Genomic DNA, 18,478 nt, shown 5'->3' on the forward strand with positions numbered 1-18,478 from the left:
TACATTTAACAAGGTAATGTACTATATTTGCTACTTGACTGTGTACTTTTGGTTCCAAATGAGGTGTGTGGTTGACTGGTCAGTTCGTAATTCTGGTGTTCATAATTCTGAGGTTCTATTTATGTTAAAGTGCAGTAGGGAACATTTAGTTCCCACCAGCAGGGACTACACAGACCAATTAATGCACAACACATTAGAAATCACATCCCCATAATCCGCATTACTGCTCCATCTACATACAAGCCAGGGACCAGCAATATTGCCCATATAATAACAAACTACACTGGGAAAGGGGTGAAGTCAACACAAATTGAGTAACCATTTCTGGTATTTTTCCAGTGTTTATTGGATAAACACATTTTTTTTTCCAAATTGGGGTTGTTTTATTGGTTAAAACCTAACATCAGAAGTCCTATCTATAAAACAGGGTTGATTACACAGCAGCAAGAGATGAAGAATTCCTGCAGAAAAAAAACACCAGAGGTGGCCTTAGGGGAGGAAAACTCTGCAAGGGGAAATAGTGCCATTGGAATAATTCCATGTCTATTTTTAAACACTTGACAGAAGAACAGATCAAATGATAAGGGGTTTCAGATGCTGGAGGACGCAGAGTCCCCCCAGATGCACACAGATCTCCAGGGTTCTACTACATGCTCAGAACGCCCAGACGGCGTGGCTTCACTGCTGTGGCTTCCCTCAACATCTGATGCTCCTGGAACACCCCATTTTAGAGGAGTTCCCAGCATGGAGATGGCACAACTGGATTGATTGCTTGTTGCCAGGGAGACGGTGTGTATCAGCCTGGCATTCCCTCCTGCCTGCCCCCATCCCTACACATGGATCCCTGGACTGACAGAGGTCTCCACAGGTTTGGAGCAGGGGGATGAGGAAGGCAGAAAAGCAGAACTGTAGAATGACTTTGCTTCTATGCAAGAGCAGAAGACCTTCCTCTCTGGTGATCCTTGGGGAATGATCCCACCCAACATATTTATATGGGGCTCAGAAATGAAGAACAGGTTTAAAAAATAATAATTATAATGAAAATCTTGAGTGTCTTGCACGTAGCAGTTCCAGTGAGTGTCATCAGAAGGGGAGATATTTAACCTTAAACCTGTAAGCCTGTCTACATGTGGACATTAATCTTGTTTAAGTCTGGACAGAATCTGGCTGTTTCTCTTCCAGCATTTTTCAATTATTTACATATTAAATTAGTCATTTTCTATAGTGCCTGATCTAGGGGGATATATTTCTATGACTAGTTTTTAAAAATAAGACTACATTCCCTTCTGAGGATGAAATTCAGAGCAAACTACAGCATACATTAAAAGAAAACTGCATTTGTGTCTCAGGAAACTGACAGTCATCGCAAATATTTTTTTCTTCCTGATCAGTGAAGAAATGTACAGTGTGCTTGTTCCAAAGCATGGAGCAAAAGTATATGTGATAAAACTCAAACATTCTCTGCTGATTCTTTTCACTACATCTAGCATTTAATGATGTTCAGAAACAATTTTATGATATTTGATTGCTAACTAGTGGAAATACACCCAACTTTAAACACACAAACACAAGCAGTGTTTATTTTATGTATGTCACTCAATGGTCCTTAAGAGTGTGGTATTTTTCTAGGAAAATAATATACGTCCTACTATTTTAAAGGTTTCTGGGTAAAAAAGTGATACTTTCTTTCAATGCACATTTTTAAAATCTATATTGATTCTGACTTAAGGCTCCCTGGAAGTCTAATAGCTTTTAGACTTAAAATTTCCTAAGCATTTTTCAAATTTAGAATTTAAAACACAGCAGAAATGCAATCCTTAAGTAGAAAAAACATTTTCAAATAACTTTAATTTCTCTGTATTACCATGAATACCTTTATTTTATGTAAAGAATTAACTCCCAAATGGTTGACTTTACATTCAGAGAGAACTGTAATAAGGAGTTCAAGAATTCTGAGCGCTGCTTGTGTGTTTAAAGGTCTCAGCTAACAAGCAAGAGGAGAGAGGCTGCTGGAAATGCTTACAGATGTCTGATTTTACAAGTTTTTTGTAAAGTGCTTTAGTCCAGCATTATTTATTGTTTATGGAAGTTGTTTGTCACTTAAGACATGAAATGACCCCTCCCCCAAATGAAAGAATCAAGTTTCAATCCATTATTTCATTTCTGATTGTTTTTCTTGGTAATAGGTGGGAAAGTGGATCCTGGATAAAAGTCCTGCCCAAGACAAGACTCCAAATTGAAGACTCCAATTATCTATAAATCACTTGTCTTTCCTGCAGAGAGAAAGAAAAGAGAGGGGGAGGAGAAAGAGATAGAGACAGACAGAAAAACAGAGACAGAAGACATGCCAAATAAAATACTAAAGATACCTTTTCTATACCAAACTTCTTTCTTCAAGGGCAATCACAAGGTACCTGATATTTCAAATTCTGGTAAAACACTTTTGTTGTTGCTTTAATACTGAAAAATGAACTCTCTTACTTCAACCATTTGGCTAAAATCAGTCAGATTTCATACACTTCTGAGATTATGGCATTTTCATTTTAAATTATTAGAGTTTATATTCCTTGGTAATATTTTCAAACAAAAAAGAAGCACATGGCCACTCATAAGTTTGCATTGTACTTTAGAAAGATTTTTAAACCAATTTCCCAGTCGCATAAGGTTGAGAAATGTATATACAATTACTATACAAACTGTCTCGGATAAGCACAACATCATTAAGAGTATTCATAATACCTGACACATATTTTATAATATGAGAACTAATAACTTTAAGCGGTAAATAAAATTCATGCCAAAAATATTTGCTCAATATCATCATCCTTACAACGACACACCAATCACCCTCAAACACCCACATACTTTTCTATTTTCATTTAAATTACCTTCTGGAAAATTATAAACAAACAAATATACACACTCTTAAGTTGTATCTCTCATTTCTCATTAAAAAATTATGAAGGCTAAAGTAGTTGAGTTTCCCCTCAAACATTCTTCTAAAACATGGAAAAACTAACAAATTAGAGAACAAATTCGTTTTGGCACTAGCTTCAAAAAAAGAAAGACAAAAAAGGTTTTAAAGTGATAATTGGAAAGAAAATATTACAATGGATTGGTCAACATGGGTTTCCTATCAGCGCTAAGACACCTGAAGGTGTATTTCCAGTAGATAAAAATGTTATTGCCTTTTTCTAATGTCCATGTGTTTTCTTTTCCTATTAAGTTACTCAGTAATTAGGAATAAAATCTTAAACATTGAAATCTATTCATACAATGCATTTAATATTTCTCCAGCACAAATGAAAACATATTACATTTCAAGGTACTAAAGGTGTAAAGATTCAAAACATAAAAACGAATTTAAAAATTGAACTTGCATTTACAAACGACTGGTCTAAAAGCCTGTTTTAGCCTCTGGAAACTGTTCAGTTCTATAATGTAATATAGAAATCCTGAGTATGTATCTACAGTGACCTAACTGGATAATTCTTAATGAAAATATAATATGACACTATATGTCTTAAATATTAAGATAATTTGCCCTCTAAACAATGTCATTTCAAGGGCATACTCAGATATTGAGGAAGTTAGTCAAGAGACCTGTTTCAAGGCTGTAACAACCTGGTAGGATTAAGAGCCCTCCAGGAATTGTAAAAAAGTCCCAGGGATACATGGACCATTTCAAGAAAGAAAACATGTTTATTTTCTGATTGAGAAGTATAAGTATATGTAAGTTCCTCTGATTTCCATCAGGAGCAACTGAAATATACAAGGGAAGCACTGACTGCTACACTGAAAATAAAAATGAGCAATTTTGTGGAAAACAACATTTAAAGAAGCATAGAAATGGTACAGCCAACCTCAGCAAATCTCATTTGCTTTTCTATTATCCTTTGGCTTTCCAGATGGTTACAGGGCTACAACAATCCGTTTCCTTTATTAGGCAGTTTTTTATCTCTGCACTGAAGTCGGTTAGGGCAGATTGGAACCGATGTTAAGCAAAATCCCTCTTCTGGGGGGAAAGCTGTGAGCTCCCTGCCAGAATAAACGAACACAACTTACCTTGGTGTATTTGATTTCAAGGTTGAGAGTGGGAGAAGGCAGCAGATGCAGAGATGCCATCAGAGCTGCAGGGTCTGCCTTCACCTCTCCTGGCATCTCAATTTTACTGGAAGTCATAGTCTTTGGGGGTTTTATAGTACAAACGTTCCCCCTTATCTGACCTGGGCTTCCCCCCCCCCTTTTCTTTTTTTTCCTCCCCCCACCCCCCCCCTTGCACAGATCAGTGCTGAAGAGTTTGCTCTCGTCCTCTGTATATAGGCAGGTGTCAAGCCGGGTCTCTTCTTATTGGCCATGAGGGCAGAGGCAGGGGGGCAGGTCCATCCTACCTAGGCTGACAGAATTAAAATGCTCTCTCTTTCCATGAGCCGCTCAGCCTCAGCCCCAGGCTGGCAGACACCGCAGGAGATCAGCGCTCAACAGGTCTCTTCTCTCGGCCAAGGCTGGAGCGGGAGCGGGCTCCCCCCGGCTCTCCCCCATGGGCCGGGCAGCCAGCAGCTCGGATGCCGGGGGCAATGCGCTATGGCAGGAGCATTAGCAGCCGGGTGCTAGGTGCAGCCCGGCGGAAATCAAAGCGGGGGGCACCTGGGAACCTCATTAGAGCCGCTCTGCCAAGGAGGGGGGGGAGACAGGGCGATACGAGCCCCGGCCCGAGCGGGGCAGCCCCCATCCCCGGGGCAGGCACGGCTCAGCGGACACCCGCGCCAGGTGTCCCTGTGCACAGGACACCGCGCTCCCGGCCCGGAGCAGCCCGCGCAGCCGGGGGAACATTTCCCACCGCCCGGGGCCGGAGCAGCTGCTGGTCCAGCTCCGCGGGACAGGCTCAGCCCTGTGCCAACAGCCGCTTCCCTCCCAGCCCAGAGCGCCGAGCCGCGGCTCAGTCCCCGGCGTGCCAGGGCACGGAGAGCCAGCCAGGCACACGGACACGCACGGAGAGACAGAGCTACAGCCAGGCAGGCAGCGGGAGACACACACACACACACAATCGCATGCAGAGATACACCCCGATAGACAGACCCACACAGACACGGATGTACACACAGATACACCCCGACAGATATACAGAGACACAAATCTACTCAGACCCAGAGATACACCCCGACAGACAGACCCACACAGAGAGACCCAGATACACACCGACAGATAGAGACAGAGAGAAATACTCACACCCAGAGATATACCCCGGCAGACAGACCCACACAGAGAGGCATGGATATATATACCGACAGATAAACAGAGACACACACATAGATACTCAGACCCACAAATACACACCGACAGATATACACGGAGATACGCAGACCCAGAGACATACACACACAGATACATACACTATTTTTATATACACAGACACAAAAGTACCCCCCGAGGGGCACAGCACAGACACACGCCGACGCACGGTTTGTTTCCAGCTTAGGAGAATGTAGGGGAATTGATACCAGTGAAGATGCTGGTAGTCCTGCCTCTTTACTAGGAAACAGCCCCCTGGTCCCACACTGCCCTGCCCTGCCCTTAGCAAAGGTGGGGTAAGGTAATAGCTTTTTTATTAGTCCAACTCCTGTTGAGGAGAGACACGCTTGGAGCTGACACAGAGCTCTTCCCTCTGTGTAAGCTGGAAAGCTTTTGTCTCTGGCCAACAGGAGTTGGACCAAGAGGCAGATATTACATCACACAACTTGTAGCCATGTTGGTGGCAGGATATTAGAGGGACAACAGGGCACACTCCCGAAGTTTCTTTAGAACTGGCTTCCCTCCTGATCTGTTTCTAGATGGAGGTCTGCTCCCCTTGCCCCACCTGCATCACACCCCACTACAGGAAAGGGGTTTCCTTGCACAACCCAGCCCCTTGTTCTCATCTGCCAATTATTTTATTTATCCTCCTTTCTCCCTCCCCTTCAAGCGATCTAACCAAACGGATCTCCACTCCCCCATCATATACTTTTGCAGAAAAGGGACCCTGCCTCTTCTTGCATTGGTCTCACAGGCTGCTGCAATTTGGGAACCAGAGTTTTTAAATAGGTCCTGGTGGTTTTTTTCCCTTCTATCCCTCCCAGCTTTATTCTCAGCATGTACCGATTTTCTCAAAATCGCCTCGGCTTTTTGCGGCCGCTTACATCAAAGAGGCTGGATCTCAGGGTGTGACAGTGATAAATGCAAACCAAATATCCTCCGAAGAAAGAGGCCGGCAGCAGATACCTGGTTACAGGCAGCAACATCTTCTGTTAGCCTGCTGCCCTCTGCTGGGCCACGTGGTTCATAGCCATAGTCAGCTCCCGCCGCAGAACTATCGCCCTCTGTTGGAACTGAGGACAAAAAATACACATCAAAGCACCCAGAAAAAGAGCAGGTGATTCTGTTTATTGAATTAGCTAAGAATAAAGAATATAATCTGGTTTTGTTACATGGACCCTTTGCAGAGTCCACAAATCCTTGTTGCTCTTTGTTGTACAAACATGGCCACAGTTCATGGACAATTTGCAAATACAAATATAGTGTGTCAAAAATGGGTTATGTAAGGACACAAGGTGAACTTCACTCCTCCGCAGCGAGCCAGCAAAAGGTATATGTCATGTTAGGGCTCAAGTGGGACTTCAGTGGTGTATAGGCCACAGCGCTCATCTGTGAATTCACCCACAGTAGCGGTTCCAGCTGTGTAAGGAAAAAGGAAGGTCAAAATATATTTGTCTAGCTTCTTTCTTTTCTTTATTCTCCTCCCAGTGAAGATGGCTTCATATTTTTGTGTTTGTTATAGGATAGGCAGGACTGTCAAGCCCTGACAATTTGAACGAGTGATTTCAAAAATTTCCAATGCAGTTTATAATGCCACACTGAAAACACAGAGCCAGCGCTTTATCATATGAGTGATATATGCTATAAACTGCCTTAAAATGAACCAAATGAGGAACTCTTCCCCTCAAATGAGTGAAACTCAGTAGGATTCATATTTAGGGTTTTTTTATTGGCTAAGATTTGAGAGAGCCGATGTGGCTTTTTAATTCTTAAGCAATACAGGCTGCTGGAGATTAAGTCAGAAGGCACTCACTAACTGAAGTGGGAAAACCTGCTTAGATGCTGCTCAGTCTGGGCTGGGACAGTCTGCACAGAGGCCCTGTGCCTTTGCACTACCTCCCAGCTTCCTCCAGCTCCCTGGCAGTACAGATCCTGTGCCCCTTGTTTCTAGAGGCTCCTTTGTCTATCACACAGACCCTAGACCCCAACCATCTTTTAATGTGCTGAGGGGCTGGCTGCTAGCATTACTTTTTATGTGGATTCCCCAAAGGGTTGGAGGGGATGATGACTGGCACCATCCTAGTCCTGCCTGAGCCCACTGCCTGTGAACAGATTGTTGAATAGGGATCCCAAGACAAGAGGTGGGAAAGACCTACGTTCACTCTTCCTACTAGCCAGGGGTCTTATCTCCTCCTACCTGCAAAGGCAATGATTTGGGCCTGAAACAGAGTGTGGTTGCGCTCTCATTGAAGTCAATGGACACTTTGCCAAATGGGAGTAATAGCAAGGTCTAGAATACAAAATGCTACACTGGACATAACAAAGTTGTAAGCATAACCCAACACTATGAGTGTCTGATTATCATACCATAGGTTCAGCCCCCACTAAGGTAATACAAATATTTCTTCTTGAGTGTAATCTTTTGGGGCAGGGACTCTGTCTCCTTATGAGTCTGTACCTACCATGTTTTGGGTGCTATCACAATAAATAAATAGAAATGAATATAGAACTAAACTTGATTTGCTTTCTCATGGGAGAACAAAATAATTCTAATAAAAACTATATTGCATGGTAAAGGAAAACAACAACCATCTGTGCTTAAACCTGAGGAGTTCCACAAATGACAATATTTTACTGAACTCTTGCAACTTCAATTCTTTTTCTGAGTGCGAGTGCTAAGTAAACCGGTAATTAAATCAGTCTGTTTTACTTTCTTCCATGTGAATGGGTTTTAATTAAACACCTATTTAGACAGCAACTTCAAATCACTTAATCTGGAAACAAATTTGTTCTGTCAGGTTGTAAAGACAAAGATATTACGGTCCTTCCACACTTTGTAAAGAAATAATCATTGGCAAAATGGAGAAAGACCTGAGTAATTGTCTCCCTTATTTTCAACGGAAGGATTTAGGTTAGTATCTAGCCAATAACAAATTGATATTCTGTAATTGTCACAATTCTTCTTTCTCATTGGTTCTGCTCAGGTGGATCTAAAAGATAGGTAACATTTAGAAAAAAATTGACTCCATTTCCAAACCTTAATGCCCCGATTTTCAAATTATGCTGTTCATAGTCAAATAAGTGGCATCACTTATATAAATGCCATCTGCCAAAGCTCAGAAATAAAGGTGTTTGACAGTAACACAGGGCACAGGATTGAGTGCTGTGGCATGGGAAGCGGTATATTTCCTGACCCAAATGTAATAAAGGTGTGACAGCCAAGAGTCATGGTAAGACTAATCTTTAGCTTGTAACCCCACTCACGTGACAAGGATTAGAGTTACAAACAGTCCCTTGTCACATGGCAGAGGTCAGTATTCCCAGAATGCAATGGTTACTGTTACCTCTAGTAAATCAAACTTCACAAACATCCTTTACATTAGCAAGTTGGGACTCTTACTGCCTAGCGTCTTAGGGTGGCATCCAGGCAGGGCCAGCTCCAGACCCCAGCGCGCCAAGCAGGCGCGTGGGGCGGCATTGTCCTGGCAGGGCGGCATTTGGCTCCGGCGGACCTTCCGCAGTCATGCCTGCGGAGGGTCCCCTCTTCCCACGGCTCCGCTTGAGCTCCCGCAGGCATGACTGCGGTGGGTGCGCTGGTCCCGTGGCTCGGACGGAGCTCCCGCAGGCATGCCTGCGGATGCTCCACCGGAGCCGCGGGACCACGGGACCGTCCGCAGGCACTTCTGCCCCGGCCGCGGGACCGGGGAAGGGTGGCGGAATTTCTAGAGCCGCCCCTGCATCCAGGAAGGGACTTAGGCATTGCAAACTGAGCATCATGACACGTAGAAAATCCAGCACCACCACCGTGATCCACAAAGCCAGGGGCATGTCTACATTACACGCTGGATCAATGGGCTGCGATCGATCCAGCGGGGGGCGATTTATCGTGTCTAGTCTAGACACAATAAATCGACCACCAAGTGCTCTCCCGTCGACTCTGGTACTCCACCGGAGCGAGAAGCATAGGTGGAGTTGACGGGGGTGCGTCAGCTGTCGACTTACCACAGTGAAGACACGACAGTAAGTAGATCTAAATATGTTGACTTCAGCTACGTTATTCACATAGCTGAAGTTGCATAACTTAGAATTGACCCCCATCCCACCCCCAGTGTAGACCAGGCCTCAGTCCAGGCTGCAGGGAGGTGTCTATCCATGCCTAGTGATCCACGAACAGGAACCTACTGCCTGGAGTTAGACGTCTTAGGCATCTGTGGTGTTTCTTGTAGGAATGACTTGGGCACCTGCCATGCTCCACAAGAAAGAGGAGGAGGCGGTGGTGCCCACCATGTAATTTTTAGCCGAGTAGTTAGAGCACTCATCTGGGATGGGAGAGATCCAGCTTCAGTTCCCCACTCTGCCTCTCTCTCTGGCCCAAGGACTGTTCCACTGTGGATAAATACACAGCCACTGGGTGAGAGCAAGAGGATTAGAATGACTCTGTAGCCCAGTGGTTAGAGTACCCTCCCCCCCCGGGAGAGCCTGGGTCCAATCCCCCTGCTCCAACCACACTGAGGGTCCCCCACATCAGAATATCCCATAGCTCAGTGGTTAGAGCACTTTCCTAGAGCTGGGAGACCCCTGTTCTATTCTTTTCTCCCCCTCAGGCAGAGGGGGGAATTGAACCTGGGTTTCCCCCATCCCAGGTGAATGCTCTAACTACTAAGCGAAAAGTTATAAGATGGGCACCAGCACCACCTCCTCCAGCCAGATTTTGAATGGGACTGTAGACGGGTCGGACTCACCCCTGCGGCACCTCCTGCTGGTGACTCCGGGAATTAGCTCTGTCCAGCACTGGAGCGCCCTCTGCAGGCCAGTGATCCACCTGTCTTCAGCCCCCGCCCTCCCCACGTGTCCCTCCCTGGACCCGGTGCCCTCTTACATGGGGTGCTGTCCCCTAGCAGTAACCCCTTTCTCTCTGGGTTTCCCCTCCTCAGGGAACCCCCACCTTCTATCCCCACCTCACCTCAGTATATGGCTACTGCCAGTCATTGTCCAGCCCCACGCCCTGGGGCAGACTGCAGTATCAGCCTACTCATCACTGGCAAGGTTGGGTTTGGACCTGCTGCTTTGGCCTATCCCTGGGCTGCCCTCTGCAACCCCAGTACCTTTTAGCCCAATGCTAGGCCGCAGCCTGGGGCTTTCCAGACTAGAGCTCCCCAGCTCCTCTGCCTGTCCCCAGCCCTGCTTCACTCAGGTATCCAGTCTCTAGCTCCCTGCAGCCAGGCCCTTCTCTCTCTGAAGGCAGAGAGAGACTACTGTCCTTCTGGCTTCCCTGGCCTTTTATAGGGGCCAGCTGTGGCCTGATTGGGGTGTGGCCCAGCTGCAGCCACTTCCCTAATCAGCCCAGCTTTTAGAACCACCACTCTCAAGCCCTGCCAGGCCGCTTTTAAACCCCTCAGGGCAGGAGCAGGGGTCCACCCTGCTACAGGGACCCAATCCTGTAAGTGCCCTCTGAGCACACCTACCAGATCCAGGTGGGCCTCACACATGACTTATGCAACCAAATGCCTGTGGACCACTGGTTCATGGATTGCTCTAGAGGTTAGGTGGGAGGCAAGTATCTGGATGGTTATAGAGATGTAGCAGAGGCATGCCCAGAGCCAGAAACATAGGTGCTTAGGGAACTTTTACCCTGAAAAACGTAAGGCACAGAGTGTGTTTAGGTGTCTACAGGCTCTGGCAGGAGTTTGATGGATCACAGTGGAGCCAAAACTGGGCCCTGGGTACCTAAAACAGGGACTTAGGCACCTATGTCTGGGGTTTATGGGCTTAAATACTTTCATGGATCCCACCTTTGTATTCCTACTCAGCACCTTCCAGGTTTGGCCATTGCAGTGTAATGGGCTCACCCCTCCAAGGATTAGGTATTAGGGCACGTCTACACTTGCCAAACTACAGAGCCGGCAGTTACAGCGCCGCTCAGAGAGCGCCGAAGAGAAACCGCTGTTGCAGGTTCACACTGACAGCTGCTTGCGCAATAGCATGTTCACATTTGCAGCGCTATTCAGAGTGGTGAACTCTGGGCAGCTATCCCAGAGAGCACCTCTTTCGCAGGGCATCCTGAGTCCTGTCCCAATGCCCCGTGATGCATTGCTTCACATCCCAGCAATCCCTTTGCTTCCATCCTCATTTGGCACCATCTTTCAACAGTTTGTGTACTGCACGCCCTGCCCTGCCTCTTTCGGGCTGCAGGAATGGAACCCGAGCTGTTGACCAGTATGCTGCTCGCACTGACCAACATGTCACGAGTAGCAGTGGAGTTATTCCTTAAACTACAAAGTCAAGAGGAGTACAACGTTGATCTCGCCACACGTAGTAGCTATGACACGAGATTGCTTGCAGCATTCATGGAGGTGCTGACCACAGTGGAATGCCACTTTTGGGCTCGGGAAACAAGCACTGAGTGGTGGGACCACATTGTGATGCATGTCTGGGATGACGAGCAGTGGCTGCAGAACTTTTGCATGAGGAAAGCCACATTCATGGGACGGTATGACGAGCTTGCCCCAGCCCTGCGGTGCAAGGACACGAGAATGAGAGCTGCCCTGCCATTGGAGAAGCGCGTGGCGATTGCACTGTGGAAGTGGTTACTCCAGACTGCTACCGATCGGTTGCTAACCAGTTCGGAGTGGGAAAGTTGACCGTTTGAGTCATGTTGATGGAAGTGTGCAGGGCCATTATTCGCATCCTGACTCTGGGCAACGTGTGTGACATTGTGGATGGCTTTGCACAAATGGGCTTCCCTAACTGCAGAGGGGTGATCGATGGCGCACACATTTCAATTCTGACACCAGACCACCTAGCCACTGAGTATTTGCAAGGAGTGTTTCTCAATGCTTCTCCAGGCGCTTGTGGATCACCATGGGCGTTTCACAGATGTTAACACAGGCTGGTCCGGAAAGGTGCATGACACATGCATCTTTTGGAACACTGGTCTGTTCAAGAAGCTGCAAGCAGGGACTTTCTCCCTGACCAGAAGATCACCATAGGGGAAGTCAAAATGCCCATTGTGATCCTGGGAGACCCTGCTTACCTCTTAATGCTGTGGCTCATGAAGCCATACACAGGGCAACTTGACAGCAGCAAGGAGCGGTTCAACAATAGGCTAAGCAAGTGCAGAATGACTGTGGAGCGTGCTTTTGGCCGTTAAAATTCTGCTGGTGATGCCTGTATGGGAAGCTGTACATGGCCAGTGACAATATTCATGTCCTTATAGCCGCATACTGTATGCTTCATAATATTTGTGAAGGGAAGAGTGAAAGCTTCACTCAGGGCTGGACAGCAGAGGCTCAGTTTGAACAGACAGAGACCAGGCCTATTAGAGGGTCACAGTGTGGGGCCATAAGGATCAGAGATGCTTTGAGAGAGCAATTTGAAGCTGAAAGCCACTAATATTTGTTGCTATGCTTGGGACTGCAGTGCTTGTAATGCTAGGAGGTGATTGGTGCACATGATGCAAGAAGGGACCTTAACTTAATTGTATATTGCTTTGCAGTGCTGTTTTTGCTTTCACTTAATAGAATAAAGATGTCTTTCAATAAAATAATTGTGTTTGTTTGAAAGCAAACAACCAGAGGAGAGAGTCAAATGAAAAAAATCATCAGCAGGGAGGGTGATGGGGGAAGGGAAGGTATCAAGAGGAGGAAGGGTCCCGGAACGGCTACAGATTTGTGTATGTACAAGGATCAGACCCAACCTTCCCCTTTGGAGTATGATGCAGCGGGTGCTGGACTTCAGCAGAGCCAAGCTGCAGAGGGATGGGTGTTGAGTGCAGTGGGTAGTGGGAGTCCACACTGCTGGACTGTGAGGAGGGAGGAGTGGAATGGTGTGGGTAGAGAGTGGAGCCAGGAGGTTGATTACAGTGTGTTGGCGATGTGTGTGGGGGGGCACATGGGAAAGAGTTTTGCGACAGAGGCTGAAGGGGAGGACGGGCATGGAGCTGCTCGGTTTGAAGAGCTAGTATTGCCTGGAGCATGTCTGCTTGGCGCTCCATAACTGTTAAGAGCCGCTCTGTGGCTTCTTTCTGGTGTGACACATTCTCCTTTCGGTCCCTCTTCTCATTGTCCCGCCACTCCTTCAGTTCTTTTTTCTCAGCGGCAGAGTGCATCATAACCTCATGCATAAAGTCCTCCTTAGTTCTTCTTGGACACTTTCTAATTTTGCACAGACGTTCTGCCACCAATAACAAAGAGGGAGGCTGGGCTCCCAAGGTCATCTCTGTGAAATTTAAATGCAACATTTTACAGAAGCAGTATTGTTTGCAACACAGACAACACTGTTTGTGCTTTAAAACACAGCCAGTACTCACACAGCTGTCACTAACTGGCTGACCCCAGGCAAGCACACATGAGCCACAAGACCCCCAAAATGGCAAGTAGCCACAGGGGCAGGGTAAATCACTGTTCCAGGACCCTGCTGTACAATGGGTATGTGGCTCTTGGGCACTTGGGGAGAGCCAGCACTGTAGGGTGGGCCTGATAATCATTCCTGTCCCCACACTTTCCACAGGAGGTGATCATTATGGAAGATATCTCGCTTCTGAGGATGAGCAGGGAATCAAGGGAGGGTCTTCTCCAAGCCTGTGGCTTCCGCCCTGGCACCTATACAGCACCTATACAGCTAGCCTGTGTGCAGCAAGGGTCCCCCCACCCGTCAAGGCAAAGTGGCGCAGGAAAGTTATCGTTAATGGGGCAAGAAACAAAGCAGCTCTGCTGAGGAACCTGGAGCAGTGGCTTGCCCAGCATCTCCACGAGAGTTTCCTGGAGATCTCTGAGGGAGATTCCCGTGAAGTGAGGGAGTGTATCAACAGCCTGCTCCGCTGCTCAGGCTAAGCATGAAGTGGGAGACAAGCCTGCTTTCTGCAACCCTCCTGCCCCCAACAACTCACTTCAGCAATTCCCCAAATCAGATCCACTTACCAGGGGCCTCCTCTCTTGTTTGTGCTTTGCCAAGCTTCAACTGCTGTGACTGGCTAGGCTCCTCTAGGGCAGAAAAGAGCTCCTGACTGCATGCATCTTTGGCCTCCGAATCATTCTCTTCCTCTGGGTCCCACTCCCCCACTTTGTCGAAGATTGCCCCCTCCTGGCTCGGTCCACTCTCGACTGGCACGCAAGCCAACGAAGTATCCACAGGGTCCTTCATAGTGGAGGGGGGGGGGCCGCCACCGAGTATCACGTCCAGCTCTTTGTAGAACCAGCAGCTCGTGCGCGCAGCACCAGAGCGGCGGTTTGATTCCTGTGCCTTGTGGTAGGTGTTCCGCAGCTCCTTCACTTTGACCCTGCACTGCAGTGTGTCCCAGTCATGGCCACTTTCTATCATGCACCTAGAAATCTGTCCGTAGGTATCATAATTCCGACGTCTGGAGCACAGCTGTGACTGCACTGCCTCCTCTCCCCAAATGCCGATGAGGTCTAGGAGCTTGGCATTGCTCCAAGCACGGGATCGCTGAGACCACTGTACGCATCACCGAGCAAACAGGAAGGGGACTTTCAAATTTGCAAAGGAATGTACGGGGTGGGGCTGACAGTTAGTCACCTGAGGGCAGGGCAGTAGAGTTCAAACTGATGGCCAGAAAGGTGAGAACAGGCATTGTGGGACACTTCCTGGAGGCCAGTTGTAGCACTGTAATCACCACGGTGTCTACACTGGCACCACAGCGCTGTAGCCCCGGCACAGAAAGCTGAACACCTCTCATCGGGGGGGGGTTCTTTAGAGTGCTGCATCTGTGCAGTTTCTGCGCAATAAGCGGCTTGGCAGCATCTACACCTCAGGAGTTAACAGCGCTCAAAGCTGCTTTACTGTGCACAAACTTGCCAGTGTAGACAGGGCCTTAGACCTGTGCTGTACCAGAAGCAACAACAGCGCAAATTACTGTCAGCAAGTGTGAACTATTAGAAAGTAAAACTACTCAAAAGGTGTAGGGGGCCATCAATGGTCTAGAAAGCAACTGGAATGTTTCCCTAACTGGGCCTCTGATGATCGCTCATGCAAAGAAATCCCAGGCATAATGCCAGCATAGCAGCTCTGTGCCACCTACTCCTCCACTCCCACTGAGAGGAGGTGTGGCTAGAGTAATCTGTGCTGCAAAGATCCTGGGCTGGCAAAGCAGTCCCAAAGGGACCAACCCAGCACCAGATTGTCTTCAGGATCAGGGTAGCAGAGAGTCATCTGTGTTCTCATGCTGACCATCGCTCATATGTAGGACCCAGCAAATTCACAGATAAGAAAAATGCATCACGGACCATGAAATCTGGTCTTTTGTGTGCTTTTACCCTATACTATACAGATTTCACAAGGGAGAACAGCATTTCTCAAACTGGGGGTCTTGACTCAAAGGAAGTTGTAAGGGGGTCACAAATTTATTTTAGGGAGGTCATGGTATTGCCATCCTTACTTCTGTGCTGTATTAAGAGCTGGGTGGCACCCCGCCAGCAGCCGTGCAGAAGTAAAGGTGGCAATACCATACCATGCCACCTTACTTTTGCGCTGCTGCCTTCAGAGCTGGGCAGCCGGAGAGTGGTGGCTGCTTACTGAGGGCCCAGAAATGCAGGCAACAGTGCAGAAGTAAGGGTCACAATATCATACCATGCCAGCCTTACTTCTGTGCTGCTGCTGGAGCACTGCCTGCAGAGCTGTGATTCCAGCCAGTAGGCGCCGCTCTCCAGCTGTCCAGCTCTGAAGACAGCTCTGCCGCCAGCAGCAGCGCAGAAGTAAGGGTAGCGGAACCACACACCCCCTTCAATAACTTTGAGACCCCCTCCACAACTCCTTTTTGGGTCAGGACCCCTACAATTATAGCACCATGAAATTTCAGATTTAAATAGCTGAAATCATGAAATTTATGATTTTTAAAATCCTCTGACTGTGAAATTGACCAAAATGGACCATGAATTTGGTAGGGCTCTACTCATATGTCCTGAGAGTCTAGCTCATACAGAAAATAGCTAAGCAAACCTACCAAATCTTAGGCAATGAGGTGGATTTGTAGTTGGGCATTATTCTGACAGGAGTTACATTAATATCATTATCCACCTGAGCTCCTGGTCATCTTAGATTTTGTTCACTTAAAGCCCACTAAGTATTTTATACAAAAATATGTAATAGTATTCCACTATTATTAGAAAATAACAAAGGGTATGTACATGCTGACCCACCGCTGGCATTTATAGGCACTGCTTCACCTCCATGGCTGTTGAGGTTCTCATCTATGCCTTCATCTCCTTGGTCCTGGACTATTTCTATACCCAATGGCTTCTCCTAGACTCCCCTAGCAGCTCCAGACTGTTTATCACCACCCTTTCCACACACACAAAGGAGTCTGATCACATCACTCTGCTACTCAAACAACTCTGCTTGGTATTTGTAAACATATACAAGCTATAAGTCATTTACCTTTTTGTACTTTACATTGTCTGTTTCTTTATAAAAATCAGTAAAAAGAATAATAAACCCCCGACAACTCTACTAGCTCCCCATTCATTTCAGGACCCAGTTGAAAACAGACCTTGTTTTCAAAGCCCTCCATAGATTGATATAAGCCTGTTTTATGGACTTCCTTCACTCCGGTGTCACCACTGTGGGTGTGAGAGCCTTTTCCTCTGCAGCTCTTGCCATCTTAAATAACCTGCCTCATTAAATCTCTCTCTAATTTCAAGTGTTATCTGCAAACATCTCATCTCTTCATATTTCTCACCTGCTCCCCCACCATTAACTTTGTAATTATGTCATTTAACTCCATAAAGCTTTGGGGATTCAGTTTGTATAAAGGCATTACAAAAACAATGTTGTATAGTGCTGCACTTTGTTTTCCAGGAAAATAATTTTACTTTTTTTTTTTCTATCCTTGCACTGATTCAGTATAGGTGCATAAGAGCAGAACAAACTCATCAACCAAATTGCCAGCAAAACTCTAATTCCAGACTGTTAGTTGTAGGTAATGCTTTGTGCTGATGTACTTGCAAAGTAAGAAAGAATATAGGCTGATTGGTTTCCATTTACATTTTGGTAGTTTAAAAACAATTAACTTGGAAAATTGATCAAATATGCTTCGGAATTAGAACTAGAGAATAAATAAGGACCAAAAACCACTTCCACTAAGTCTTTTTTCTGATCAAATTTCCACTTTAAAATTTGAACTTCATGGAGTCAATGCTTCAGCCTCAAGTGTCTCATATTAATTGCCTGGTATTTTCATTACTGGCCATGATGGCAGCAAATGCTCTTCCACAGATACTGGTATTGTAATTTATCTGCAAAAATAAATCACACGTTATAGCACTTCCCCCTCCCCCCAAGTTAATTGAATCACTTCTTTAAATGTCTCCAAGCCTGATGATTTGAGAGAGGTTTATTGTTTGAAATATTTTAAGAATTACATTCCTCAAGTTGCATGCAAAATGATCTCGATACTTACTCCAGATAAAAGTACAGTCCTAAAACTTACTACAGGGATTTTACAGAGAAATATTAATTCACTATAAAAAGATTCTACATACGAAAAAGGATCCAGTGTCTGAATATTACACATCTGTAGTGGTAATTACTTAATGAGGATTTTTAGATCTGTCGTAAGTTCTACAAATACTACAAAACCATACTTATATTTTGATTTACTTTTTACACTAATGGTTTCAATATAGAATCCAAAATAGATGGTGACGTCAATCATCAGCAATGATTCCTGACCGTTGGAAGTCCAGAAACTACCAATGACAAAAACTAGATTTGATATACTATTTACTGTAAATGAGGCCAATGGATCAGCTTTCAAACCTGTGATAGTGTCCATTTCACGCTGCACAGATCTATTCCTCGCTGCTGCAGTTAATCTGATCCTAAACCTAAAGTCAGGATTTTAGTCAAGCCACAAATTATTCAGTTACCTATAAACCCATAGATGGGTGCAAGCAGAAAGAGTCTGCAGGGGTTGGGGTCTGTGGTTTTGGTTTGGCCCATATTAGAGATGGGTCAGTTGCAAAGTTTGGTTTTATCTTTTTAAATCTATGGTTTAAACATAATGTTCCCAGCACAGATTTACCACTAGTCTGGTCTGCTGGGGGCTGATGTTACCCCCTATGGAATGTGCACAAGGAGTAGCCTCAACATTTGAAGGTCTCCTGAGATCTGCCTGAGACCATAGCCACCCATGTGGGTGTCCTCTGTCTGCCTCGCAGGCGAAGAGCCACAT

The 18,478-nt window shown here is 46.1% G+C and overlaps 1 protein-coding gene and 1 long non-coding RNA gene across 2 annotated transcripts in view; both read right to left on the bottom strand.

Moving 5' to 3' along the window:
• The window catches only part of ALDH1A2 (aldehyde dehydrogenase 1 family member A2), a 69,680-nt gene extending 65,446 nt beyond the window's left edge, over positions 1 to 4,234 (bottom strand). Inside the window, exon 1 of the mRNA XM_039493259.1 lies at positions 4,066 to 4,234. Within this exon, the coding sequence (XP_039349193.1) occupies positions 4,066 to 4,182 (117 nt within the window). The 5' untranslated portion in view covers positions 4,183 to 4,234. The remainder of the gene's footprint in view (positions 1 to 4,065) is intronic.
• A 2,189-nt stretch (positions 4,235 to 6,423) lies between these two features.
• Positions 6,424 to 18,478, bottom strand: part of LOC120373354 — a 75,807-nt gene continuing 63,752 nt past the window's right edge. The window contains exon 4 of the long non-coding RNA XR_005585506.1: positions 6,424 to 6,711. This is a non-coding gene — a long non-coding RNA (uncharacterized LOC120373354). The remainder of the gene's footprint in view (positions 6,712 to 18,478) is intronic.

Source organism: Mauremys reevesii, linkage group 10 (genome assembly GCF_016161935.1).
Source record: "Mauremys reevesii isolate NIE-2019 linkage group 10, ASM1616193v1, whole genome shotgun sequence".
Lineage (NCBI taxonomy): Eukaryota > Metazoa > Chordata > Testudines > Geoemydidae > Mauremys > Mauremys reevesii.